Source organism: Megalobrama amblycephala, linkage group LG7 (assembly GCF_018812025.1).
Source record: "Megalobrama amblycephala isolate DHTTF-2021 linkage group LG7, ASM1881202v1, whole genome shotgun sequence".
Lineage (NCBI taxonomy): Eukaryota > Metazoa > Chordata > Actinopteri > Cypriniformes > Xenocyprididae > Megalobrama > Megalobrama amblycephala.
Window position 1 is genome coordinate 17,199,026 of NC_063050.1, and position 12,953 is coordinate 17,211,978.

The window sequence follows — 12,953 nt, forward strand, 5'->3', positions numbered from 1 at the left end:
TTTCCCTTTTATATCATAAAATATGCTTTGATCTACTCACCAAGGTGGGATGACTCAGGGGTTGAGCGGTAGCTCTGGGTGGGGGAGTGACCGGACAGACTGTGTGTTGGAGAGCCAGGAAGACTATCGCTGGATGACAGGGACCGGTTCAGAGAAGACAAACTACGGCTTGTATGCAGCAGGTTGGACTGCTTAGTTATTTTGCGGAACAAAGATCCACGCCTTTTACTGTGAATTATCATGGAAGGAAAAAGACAGAGGTAAGAAAAAAAGATTCTCTTTATATTGACGATCTTAACAAATGGAGGCACATTATACCTCTCTTGTCCATCTTTCACCGTCCTCTTACTGCGTCTAGCCATCTTGGACTTGTAACTAGACTTGCGTGCTGGTCCCACTTTAATGGATGTGTTCTCAAAGGGCGTGGTGGTCAAGGTCACCTTGTTTCCACTCTGAACAAAGAAAAAGCAAAGAAACATGTTCACCTGTTTGATTCTCTATCATTGAATCTTTCTCAAATCATGTGGATTCTTGAGACCAGATGTGTTACTACTTTTCCAAGTGGTCTAACTTGTGATTTTTGCCTTGCTGATGAGATGATCTCATGCAATCTCATGTCTCACCTTAAGTATAAGCTCTACCACCTCGGTATGGACTAATCCATGCACAGATTCACCATTGACATGAGTGATGAGGTCACCAGCACATAGTCCTGCCTCCTGGGCAGGGCCTCCGTCCTCCACATGCTGTGATTGGATAAGGAAAGAATTACTAATTATTGCGTCAATAAAACTATTTCTGCATTTCTGTTCTATACTCATCCAACTTTATCCCATGGTCTGTTGCTTTCTCACCCAGACTATATGGTGCACACTGTAGACGTCAGTGTCTCCAATGTAGACCCGAATGGCACGGAGTGTGAACCCATACTTTTTGCCAGAGCGGTGGATGGTGATTGGTGAGCGGAGCACCATGACTGTAGGGCTGTAATCACGGCTGGGAGAGGAGTCTCGCGATGAGGGGTTGGACGAGAGAGACCGTGGAGACATAGGACTGGCCAGTGGAGAGCTACCGTGCTGCTCAACTATATATAAAAATACCGAAAGTGAAAAGCTAAGATTTTTAGAATTTTCATTATTTTATAAGCTATATATACACAGATATTTGCTTAGTTTTTTTTGTTGTTGCTCGTAACAACTAAGCACAGAATTTCTGTATACTGTAATGAGAACTAGAGGAAAAATGTATGAAAATAATGTCACAATGTAAAATCTCTTAACAGCGCTCACTAGGAATGGATAGCTCCCCCTTGTGATTGGAGGCTGAACTTTACCTCCAGGTATGATGACAGACAGCGCGGTGGCAGATGCAGATTTGATGACCTTGTTGCTGGGACGTGAGGTGCGTTTCTCCCCATCGCTAGACAGCTGCTGATGGCGGGCTCGCCGAAGTACCAGATCTTTGGTTGCCCGCTGACCGATGGGATCACTGATGGCGACCGCGTCCCTAGCGACTGCTGCTATGGCCCCTGTAGAAGGTATGGCCTGTGGTGCGGATACCTCACCTGGCCTTGATGGCTTGTCTGCCAGATTTACATTCATAGAAAAAACTTATAAGCAAAACTCTATATTCTATCTATATTCAAATTTACACATACATCTTTTTTCATTCAAGTTTCCTTCCCTCACCTGCCCCTTTACCGGCACTGGTTGACATCACTTCCTTCCCAGCACTCCTCTGTTCGTTAGCACTGGGTGATGATGGAGCAGTGGCTCCCTCTACTGATGATCCAGGGGCTTTACCGGCCCCCTGTCTTGCGAAGAGCTCTCCATCGCCTTCTTGAGGAGCGGCAAACCGGTGTGTGTCCATTAGGGCTGAAAAGCGGCGCCGGGCACCCATCGGAGGACTGAAGTCTCCTTCCATATACAGAGACTCAGAGCACGACAGACGTTTCCTGTGAAAAATATTGGAATGTGCGACATAATTGCCACCTAATTAAAAAAGTATCTTTATGTGCCGTATTATAGTGATATATCTAACAGACATGGTTTGTCAGGCTGGATTGAATCAAACTTTGACATACATCTCAGGTGAGCTCGTCCTCCAGCTCTTGTCCCTCATGCTAAAGCTTCCCAGACTCTCCCGCTTGGCCATCTTGTCATCGCGGCGACCTTTGTGCTCTCGACGGGTGACTACAGGGGACTTCTGCTCCAGCTGGGACAGGTGCTCCATGCTGCTGTATACCTGAAAGACAGAGAACAATTCCAAAGGCTGCTTTGTTTACATCTCACATGTGGTGTAGATGTAAACAAGAAGTCTGATTTTTTTTTTTAAGAATATCCTGGATGCAGTTTTTTATAGAATGAAAAGGAATGGGGATTGGGGCTGTCAAGCTACAAAATGTCCATATGACTTTTGTGGTATTTTACAAGTCTTCTGAAGCCATACAGTAGCTTTGTCTTTAGAGCACAAGTCACATGGTCACTACTATCCAAAAGTTTGGGGTCAGTAAGTTGTTTGTTTATTTGTTTTTAAGGGAATAATACTTTTATTCAGCAAGTACACATTCAAAAGTGACAGTAAAGACTTGTTACAAAAGATTTCTATTTCAAATAAATGCTGTTCTTTTAAACTTTCTATTTAAAAAAATCAGTTTCCTTAATGTTTCTTGAGCAACAAATCATATTATAATGATCTCTGTAGGATCATGTGATACTGAAGACTGGATAATGATTCTGAAAATATAGCTTTGATCAAAGGAATAAATTACATTCTAAAATATATTCAAATAAAAAACAGTTCTGTTAAATTGTAATAATATTTCACATTATTATTGTTTTTGCTGTATTTTTGATCAAATAAATGCAGCTTTGGTGAGCATAAGACTAAAAAAAAAAATCTTACTGACCAAACATTTGAATAGTAATGTACAATTGCATATACATATATTGTGCTTTTTTGCTACTATGATGCTTGAAATCACTGATGTTGTTCATCATCCAGTCATTTTGCTGTTTGCATAATTGTGTTTGTCTTGTTGTTTATATAATCCAAGGTCTTTGTTCAGCAAGTGCTCCTTAAGAGGGTCGCACATCTTGAGAAGAACCCTCAGCATAAAGAAGATCAGAGGAGGTTTATTATGTAAGTGTGCGATTGTGTTTGCTTATCTGAAGGCCACTGCTTCACACAAGTGTTTTTATCATTCACCTGCGTTCAAAACACATTATAATTCCTGCCATTCTTGGGAAAAGAAGGTCTATTCAAAGTATATTAACTGGAAGAGGAGATTTTTTTGAAAATTGTTTGCTTAATGCCTTTTCAATGTAGGACAGGTGGGATTAGTTGCCTAGGTCATTGGTCTCTGCTAAAACGAATCAGACCCTGAAAATATAAAATTAAGACATAAAAAGATTAAAGACTTTATATATAGAAAGACGGTGCACTCGCATTTTTATGAATGGGAGAATGTTCAATGCGCAATATGGCGGAATACATCCCGCCGTCTAAATACGAGCCAATCACAGATTGGTAAAGTCATCGTGTAACTGCAGCTGCAGTTAGAAGCTCCGGTTCCTATAGAAAGTCAGACGCGTGCTTCCTATAGAGACGCACACTGCACATTAGCTTGATCCAGCCTGAAAAATGCAATTTTTTGTCATGATTTGAGCTTTTAGAAACAAAATTTATGAGACAGCTGTTGTCAGATTTCATTGATGATTTCAAATATAAAATTTTATTGAAAGCTTGGCAAACAGCATTGGAAAATTTGATGTTTCCCCTTTCAAAGAGATAGAAGCTGCACTTGCATGCACAAAAGGCGTTACAAAGATGGCCGCCGAGTGAAATGACTTTGGTTTTATTCAATTCAATTCACATTTATTTGTATAGCGCTTTTTTACAATACAAAAGCAGCTTCAAAGAAAATGCATGTTTCAAATGTTCCAGTGTTAATGAGTGTGTTTACGCACGCGAGAGTGTTTCTGAGAGAGAACACATGAAATATGGATGCAGCCATGTGTTACTGACCTTGCTGAAGCGCGGCGAGCAGGAAGAGAACTGTCTTATCTCCACCGGCTCATCGTCGTTGGTGTCGTCCTCGTCGTAGGAGTTGATGTGCCGATAGCGCTCGGACCGTGCTGAGACAGAGGGAGAGTGAGATGATGGTGAGAGATAGAGACGCCGAACAAGGGCAGACTCAAAAACAAATGTGAGTGTCCTCACTGTCAAAATAGCTGGTGTCCTCCTCAGACTCTAGATGAGGGATGAACTCGGCCTTCTGTCGGAGTAAACCGTTCCAGTCCAATCCCGAGAAAAACGAGTGCTGCTTCAGTTCAACAGCACCACCTGTTCACAAGGGTAAAAAGACGATGTAAACAGAAAAACATGCAATCTTGGTAAGATATTAGATGTTTTGGTGATGGATTGTGATGCAAATCACTCAAACTGTCTGACTTGCTGTCCTTTTCATTTTCAGAAATTTATCAGAATGTCCAAGTAATCGTTTTCCATTCAGTGAAAAATAAATGTGACTTGGTCGCTCAAGTCCAAGTCTTCTAATGTCATACAAAGTTTTGCATTGATTCAAATATGATGCATCAAGATGGAATCACGGCAAACTTGAATATACACAAACACAAATGAAATTTAAGAATCATGGTGAAGTGCAAACTTTTCTGTACTATTTTCTGTATAAAATTTCATTTTTACATGTCCAATTATTTTGATTGTATGGTAAACAGTGACTCAAATTTCATATTCTGTGACAGAAACCATCATGAAACAAAATGAAACTGAGTATTTTTGGCTGAACAATAATATACACCACTGTTCAAAAGTTTCTTTCTTCAAAAGTAAGATTTCTTTTTAAAGAAATAGATACTCAGGAGGATTCAGCAAGAGTGTATTAAATAGATCAAAAGTGACAGTAAAGACATTTATAATGTTATAATAGCATTGATAACAATATTTTCTTAATATTGTTTCTTAAGCATCAAATCATCATATTAGAATGATTTCTAAAGGATCATGTGACACTGAAGACTGGAGTAATGATGCTGAAAATACAGCTTTGATCACAGGAATGAATTATTTTTTTAATTATTTTAAATAGTAAAAATATTTCAAAACATTTTTTCTGTTTTTAAAAAAGTAAAAATGTAACAAAAAAAAAAGAAAGAAAAAAAAGAAATAATAATATGCACAGATGAATTGCTCACAATAAGACCAAGAACATGTAATAAATTAAAAAGTGTCCAATTTGATTTCATATTGACCTGTTGAAGTTGTCATGACAGATCACATAAGTTTGTGAAAGCAAGGAAATGTGTACCTGTGCCCAGTCGCACCAGTGGGTTGGTTTGCAGCAAGGCAGAAATCAGGCTCTGAGCTTCACTAGGCAACGCCTCATCTCCCTCAGGCCACTCAATATCATCTGCACAAACAAACACACAGAAATCTGTTGGCAGCGCTGAAGCTCTTTATCCCATTTCAGTTTATGGAATTGCAAGAAAAACTGAGCACTTTGGAAGAGGTCTCTGGAGGAGAAAATGGGTTTGCTTTTGCACTAATCAACACCGCTGATGCTAATATTAGCACAGGTGTTGCTTTTGAAGCCAGATTAGCGGAAGAGACGTGTCAGAACACAATGTGTGATTAAGCATTAGGAATTACCTCTGCGTGAGACACAACATTCAGACTCACCTGTGATCACCTGACCAAAGAGCTCTTCAGGCGTGTCTCCGAAGAACGGCACACAGCCAACTAGAAATTCGTAGAGGATGATACCCATGGCCCACCAGTCCACTGGTTTCCCATAGCCCTGTCTGAGAATGACCTCTGGGGCGATATACTCCGGTGTGCCGCACACCTGAGACAGAGACCAAGACATTACGGCCGTGTTTGCACCTGGTATGTAATCCCTTCCCAATAGGACAAGCTTCCTTACCTGTTTGTCCAGGAACTCCCTGGCGTCCTTCTCGACGTGTCCCTCGTACAGGTTAGTGGTGAGATTCATGAGCCCCATCTTTGACAGGCCAAAATCAGTCAGCTTAATGTGACCCATCGACGTGATCAAGAGACTGAAAAACAACCGGCCGTGAGCGTTCGCTTCAAAATGATAATGACAAGATGAGCCTTATACAAGTCGGATGGCATCTGTTTTACAGCTTGTAATAGAGCGCAATAGTCGCTTCTGGAAGTAAAAATCCATTTCATTTTCTCCATAGGGGAACTGATTTTAAATGATAACTTATTAACCTTTAAACACACACCTACTGTGATCCATCAGTCCATACTATTTCAGCTTATTTTTTTAATAATCATGTCTGACAGCAGAATTCCTTGTGAAAAACTACATTAACCATAATTCTGCAGAGAAATCTCCACCTATCAGAAGTGAAACAAGGAAATTGTGCCAAAAGAACCATCCACTCCAAAGAAGAACTGCGAATGACATGCATCAGTCTCCCGACACTCTACTTTACTTAAATACTTGATTTTATCATTTTTCACACAGTGAAATGCTTTTTTTGACTCGCGCACATCTAATACAAAATAACATAAGAGTAACAAAAAAATAAAATCTCAAAATTTACAAAGTCAGAATAGAAAGTACATAAATTAACATAAATCAGAAATAGTATTTACCATGCAATGTAGAGATATTTTGCAAAAAAACGTAAAATGTGTTGTTTCTACATGCACAGTAAACAACTTTAAATTCATAGTTTTATATTTCTGCATAGTTTTAAAATTACTGAATTTGTTTATTTCCATGAAATGATTGTACTATATTTAGTTTGATAATGTTTTTTATTTAATATTTTGTATTTTTAAGGGATTTTATGGTATTAAATTATATTTATGCAATTATAATCTAAATGAAATTTCCCACTTAAACTGTCATAAATATTGAATGCTTTGGAGCACAGACTGAAGTTTGGTCTCTTTTTTAAGAAGACTTTTTTAAGATTATTGCGAAAGTTTACAAAATTTAAAGAGATATTTCACCCAAAAATGAAAATTCTGTCATCATTTACTCACGCTCAGGTTGTTCCAAACCTGTATACATTTCTTTGTTCTGTTGAACACAAAGAAAGATATACTGAAGAAAGTTTGTAACCAGGCTGCTTTGGAGCACCATTGACTTCCATATAGGAAAAAAAAAAATACCATGGAAGTCAATGGTGCCCCAGAACTGTTCAGTTTTCCACATTCTTCAAAATATCTTCCTTTGTGTTCAGCAGAACAAAGACATTACAGGTTTGGAACAACTGGAGGGTGAGTAAATAATGACAGAAATTTCATTTTGGGGTGAACTATCCCTTTAACTTGAAAAAAGTTATAACATTTTAAATGTTTTTGTTATGAAAAATGCACAAAAATAATTTTTTTAGAAGAAATATATATTTTCCAAAACACATTTTACTCTAAAACTGTAAAACTCAAAGCCATACATCTAAACAAACTGTGCTCCAAATTTGAGGTTGATATCACAAAAAATGAGCTTTCAGTAAGATATTGTTTGGGCGCAGTACCAAACGTTTCCAATAGATGAAATTCGTCTCCCATTAATTTCCAATGCGGTCAAAAACAATACAAGTGTGACTATTTTTTAGGACCATTTAACCTTTTCGAATCATGTCCTTTACCAAGTTTTGTACTATTCCAATGAAGTAAAAAACTCCAAAAAACAAAATGTAAATATTTGTGGTCAAAAATGACCCAACAGCACAAGAGGGTTAAACTCAAACTAATTTTGTGATTCACCTCGTAGCTGGTTGGTTTGGCTTATAATTCTATCAGATTTTCTTCTGAAAAAATGTGGAGGGGAACTTTTGAACATATTTGTGGGATACATGCACTTGTCTGTAGGCATTATAATAAGTAAAACATCTTTTTATTGACTGTACTTTCACTATTTTCCTTAACAGATGACCTCCACTCCAGCAGGGGGCAGTGACTTACTTGTCTGGTTTCAGGTCTCGGTGTACGATGCCATAATTATGAATGTACTCCAGCGCCAAAACAGTCTCAGCAAAGTACATCCGAGCCATCTCCACAGGAAGTGCTCCGATATTCTTCAGAAGGGTTGCACAGTCGCCGCCTAAACGGAAAAATTATGGGGATTTTAAAATGGCTGAATAACATCTGTATATGTTCAGAACCAATTGCTCAGTGTGTGTGATGTCTCCTTACCCTCTACATACTCCATTACCATACACAGGTGACGGCGTGTCTCAAAAGAGCAGAACATGCTGACCACAAAGGGGTTCTCAGCAAAGGTCAGGATGTCCCGCTCCACGAACGCCTGCTGGATCTGGTTCCGCAGGAGCAGGTTTTGTTTGTTGATCTTCTTCATGGCAAAGCGCTGCCGCGTCTCTCTGTGTCTGACCAAATACACAGCTCTATGATTCAAACAAGAGGGAGAGATACATATTTACACAATAGCTTTGCGTAATTTATTTCAGAGTAATTTTAGACTGAATAACGGTGTTAGTGTATTCTCACCCGTACGCTCCGTTGCTGATGAGTTTGATAGTCTGGAAGTCTGATTCACAGGGCGGTTTGATGGCTTTGAGCTTCCCCTGAGAGATAAAAGTGTAATTCAATGCAGGGGAAATAAGTAGACTCACTGATGCATAATTTCACTCCCTATGCCGTTTCATTTCTACCACTTTCATCCTGAATCCCTGCCGCTGCAGTTGTGCTTCAAGAGTTAGCTGAGTCCTTAATTAAAAATATGTTTCCATGTTGAAGAGTGAGAAAATGGCAGGCTTATATAACATATCTTGTTCTGTTTTTCCCCTCTTTGCTTGAATCACACACTTTACTCTAGTAGGTAAAAGCTATGAGCAAAACAAAATATACATGATACACCAATACACTCACTTCAGCCGAGTCGTCCGTCTCCGGCGTGTGTGGGCCCTCACTGTCGTAACTCTCCAAATTCACCATTTCTGTATGGGAGGATGATTTTGGTTAATCATTTTATTTTTATGTTTTTCTATGCAATAAATATGTACTACGTTTGAGGAATTAAAATGACATAAATGTGTTGAGAAACAATTTTATACAAAAAGTTTTAGTCCAATTAATGGCCTAAGTTCCTTGTCAAATGAAACTAATTAAATTAATATATAATGCATGAATATATTAATAATACTAATTGTCATATACAATATGCTAGTGCAAGTATATAACAATTAGTTCAAACTTTGACCTGTGGAGGGCAGTAATACACTTAGCAGTGTCTACACTGCTGGAATTCAAATAGAGAAGAAGAAGAAGAGAGCTAGTTCAAGATGAGCATTTATGGTTAAAATGTATAAAATTTTTAATTATTTTTAGAAAATGAGCGATGGTTTCTCTAGATAAGACCCTTATTCCTCGTCTGGGATCGTGTAGAACGCTTTGAAGCTGCAATGAAACTAATTTTGACCTTCAACTGTTTGGAGGCCATTGAAGTCCACTATATGGAGAAAAATCCTGGAATGTTTTCATCAGAAACCTTAATTTCTTTTCGACTGAAGAGAGAAGGACATGGACATCTTGGGTGACATGGAGGTGAGTAAATTATCAGGAAAATTTTATTTGAAAGTGAACTAATCCTTTAACATAAATGTTGAAAACATTTCATAAAAAGTTCATATTTTTGTGGAAACCGTGATGCATTTATTCAGGATTCTTTGATGAAAAGAACAGCATTTATTTGAAATATAAATCTTTTGTAACATTATATTGTCTTTCCTGTCACTTTTGATCAATTTAACCCTTAAATGCATACCTCGGGTCTTTAGTGACCCGGGACGTCATTCACTACCCTCCTCCTCATTCATTTTTTAAAGTTAGACATCAACCTTCTTGGTATTCCTCAATCAATTCATTATAAAGAATATAACAAGAAAAAAAAATCATAAAATTATTAAAGAATGCGTATTTTTGTATTAATTTTTTGTAAAAATTGTATAGGGTCGCTAACGACCCGAGGTGTGTATGAGTGTACATATATTTTTTCTGCACAACAATAATTAAATCTTAGATGACGGAATAAGTGCAATTCACCTTTATTCCACAAGGTGGCAATGTCTGTTACACAATGCTGAAGTGACGACTCATTCAGACAGAAAACGAAAGAATAAGAAAAACATGAAATGGCTCAGCGATTTACTGCAAAGCAAGTACTGAACGCAATCAAATATGACTGTAACTGTCACTGGATAGATGAAGCTGGTGAAGCTGTTAGCGATCGAAATATTGATTTTGAAGATGTTGAAAATTATACAGTTTTGAGAATACGTTTGAGATCGCGAATGGGCTCATATTCGTGACCTCAAACATAAAACTAGCCTATTATTTGCTGAATTTACTGGGAAATGAGCTCTGACGAGGACAGTGGTGATGGCATAAAACATCTGCTCAAACGGAGCCCTTTCAAGCTCCAAAAGATAACAAAATATGATTTATTTTATTCTTCTGTAATTGTTACTTTAATATCAGAGGAGTTTTATATTATCGCGACAGGTAGAGATCCATCAGTGTTAGATATAGATCCGGGTCGATAAAGACCCGAATATGTAAGAATGATTGGCGAAACAGTCATGCATTTAAGGGTTAATGTGTCCTTGCTGAATAAAAGTATTTATTTTATAAAAACAAATCTTACTGACCCCAAACTTTTGAATGGCCAAAAATGGTATGGTTTATATATACACTACATTTGCATTGTGATTCTGTGGTATATGTCCAAAATTGTGTACTTGTAAGCATGAGCAGCATGCACAATTTACCACTCTCAACAAATGAAGAGTTATCTAAATGTAATAAATAATTAGCCATCTGCCTTTCCATGAGCAATTCAGCAGCATATTGCCTAATCGCGTCTAAAAACAACACCTCCAGTCACCACAGCAACCATCCATTCTAGAGAGAAAAATGAAGCACCGCTGATCTAAATAAAGACTATGATATAAATAAACAATAACAAAAACTCAAGAAAACACTGAAAAACACACAAACAAGCACTAGAACAGCAATTAAAACAGCACTTTTTTTGTCAGCCTCGAGCCGAGTTCAGCGTGTGGAAAAGAACATCTTCAACCCATCTGGGATTTTAAACTTCATTTTTTCTGGCATCTTGTGCAGCCGGAAAATTAAGTGAGGTGACTGAAACGAGTCTTCGCAATTTCACACTAGATTTGAGTGACCCGAGTTAAACCTTGCAGGGATACAGTTTCACAGTGTCCAACTCAAGCTGGATGAAATGCAGAGTGGCAGGATTTAAATCTGCATCCGGATAAATGATGTGCTGGACACTGGCAGAATAACAATAAACACAAGGCCAAACGAGACTCTGCATTACTCTGTGTCCCTTTTCACAGAGCTGAAGTGGAGGAGGGGGGAGATTGGGGTTGCTGGAGGTGTTGATGGGTGTCTGGAGAGAAGATCAGAACAGGTGTGTCATGTGAGACAGCGGTTTTCAAACCTGCAATAAAACTCATTCAAATCAACGGCCAATTGTTGATTCGACACAGTGATGAATTTGTGATGAATTTCAGGCCTTTCCACACTGATGCAGGGTTGCAGGCTGAAAACTGGTTTCTCAGCTTTTCAGAATAGTTCCTCTTAGCCACTCTAATCTCAATCGATAAAAATGCCAATGAAAATGATTCATACAGTCCCAACAGAAATGGATTAGGTAAACATTTTATACTCATTGCATGCAATAAAATTAAAGGTGCAATATGTAATATTTTCTGTCTGCTAGAGGCCTATTTAAAACAAAGGCGTAGCTTGATAATGGCACGTTTGAGTGAAGAATCTTGGGACATGTGGTCTTCACCTCAGCGGCCGGTGGAAAATAATTGGGATAGGACTCGGGAAGAAATCATGTTCATGGATGCGATTACTGTAGTATGAAGCAGAGCAGGACCGCTGAACGAGGCCGCTGGAGCGATTGCGCAACACACACCGCGAGCAGTGGAACTTTTACTATGACACAGTCGCCGGCGCCGCTTCCGCTTTTCCAGTCATGAGTATGAGGTAACACAGCTCTGTTTATCATATTAGATACATTTGAGTGGGTTGAAAATTATGTTATAACGTTACGCTGTGCGTTCGCTCAGCGGCTGCTGTGAGACACTGTTGCACACTGCAGTAAGATAGATCGATTTAAGAATATCATATTAAATGCTGGATGGCTTGTGTTGATAAATGGCATGCAATTAATTTTAAAACATATTGTATGATGGAGAAAATGCTGTATTACTGTTACTAAAAATAAAGCTGCATCTGATTATGCTATGTTAGCTACTTCACAAAACAGTGTTTTTGTCTGAGGCATAGTAAAGCATGGTACTCGCAAAAAATCAAGAAAATTAGATTTAAACAATAAGACTAAACATGTTGAGCTATATAACAATAATTAGTTTTCTGTCTATAAATATATCAAAACAGTTGTTCCCTTGTCTATTAAAACATGTAAATATTAAATCGTCTTTGGTGTTTCCATGGTTTCTACAAAATAAAACCGGAAACCGAGGGTAACGCGGGTATGACGCCATTGACAGGCGACTCCTCACACGTCCCGGAGCCTTGGTTAAAATTGCAATTTTCTCACGATTTACAAATAGTTGCAAACATTTGGGATATTGTGAGTACTCAAGTGAACAAAATATATAACACTGGCCTAGTTGGATATTTTACTGCAAAAGTCTTACATATTGCACCTTTAAGTTTAATAAGTTAAATAAAAAAAAATTGAAATCTAAAAAACGAAATGAAATATCTGTGCCAACAGTGGCACTAAACTGAATTGCAAAAATAACGACTGTTTTTCAAATTCAACATCTTTCTGCCATTGGTTAGACAAACAGATAGTCCCGCCCTAAACTTACACCATTGGTTGAGCCAATGCTAATAATTAGGGTTGGTGGGATGCTGAAACAAACTCGCAT

General features: G+C 38.2%; 1 protein-coding gene across 2 annotated transcripts in view; it reads right to left on the reverse strand.

Annotated features, from left to right (window-relative positions):
- The window catches only part of mast1a (microtubule associated serine/threonine kinase 1a), a 72,398-nt gene that overhangs the window by 5,760 nt on the left and 53,685 nt on the right, over positions 1-12,953 (reverse strand). For both annotated transcript variants that reach the window (XM_048196212.1, XM_048196213.1), the window contains 16 exons: positions 8,890-8,957; positions 8,509-8,585; positions 8,197-8,405; positions 7,966-8,104; positions 5,945-6,077; positions 5,701-5,866; positions 5,330-5,431; positions 4,222-4,344; positions 4,027-4,136; positions 2,084-2,244; positions 1,689-1,954; positions 1,334-1,582; positions 855-1,084; positions 624-746; positions 319-452; positions 41-228 (listed from right to left, as the gene is read on the reverse strand). In XM_048196212.1, the coding sequence (XP_048052169.1) occupies positions 41-228; positions 319-452; positions 624-746; positions 855-1,084; positions 1,334-1,582; positions 1,689-1,954; positions 2,084-2,244; positions 4,027-4,136; positions 4,222-4,344; positions 5,330-5,431; positions 5,701-5,866; positions 5,945-6,077; positions 7,966-8,104; positions 8,197-8,405; positions 8,509-8,585; positions 8,890-8,957 (2,478 nt within the window). The remainder of the gene's footprint in view (positions 1-40; positions 229-318; positions 453-623; positions 747-854; positions 1,085-1,333; positions 1,583-1,688; positions 1,955-2,083; positions 2,245-4,026; positions 4,137-4,221; positions 4,345-5,329; positions 5,432-5,700; positions 5,867-5,944; positions 6,078-7,965; positions 8,105-8,196; positions 8,406-8,508; positions 8,586-8,889; positions 8,958-12,953) is intronic.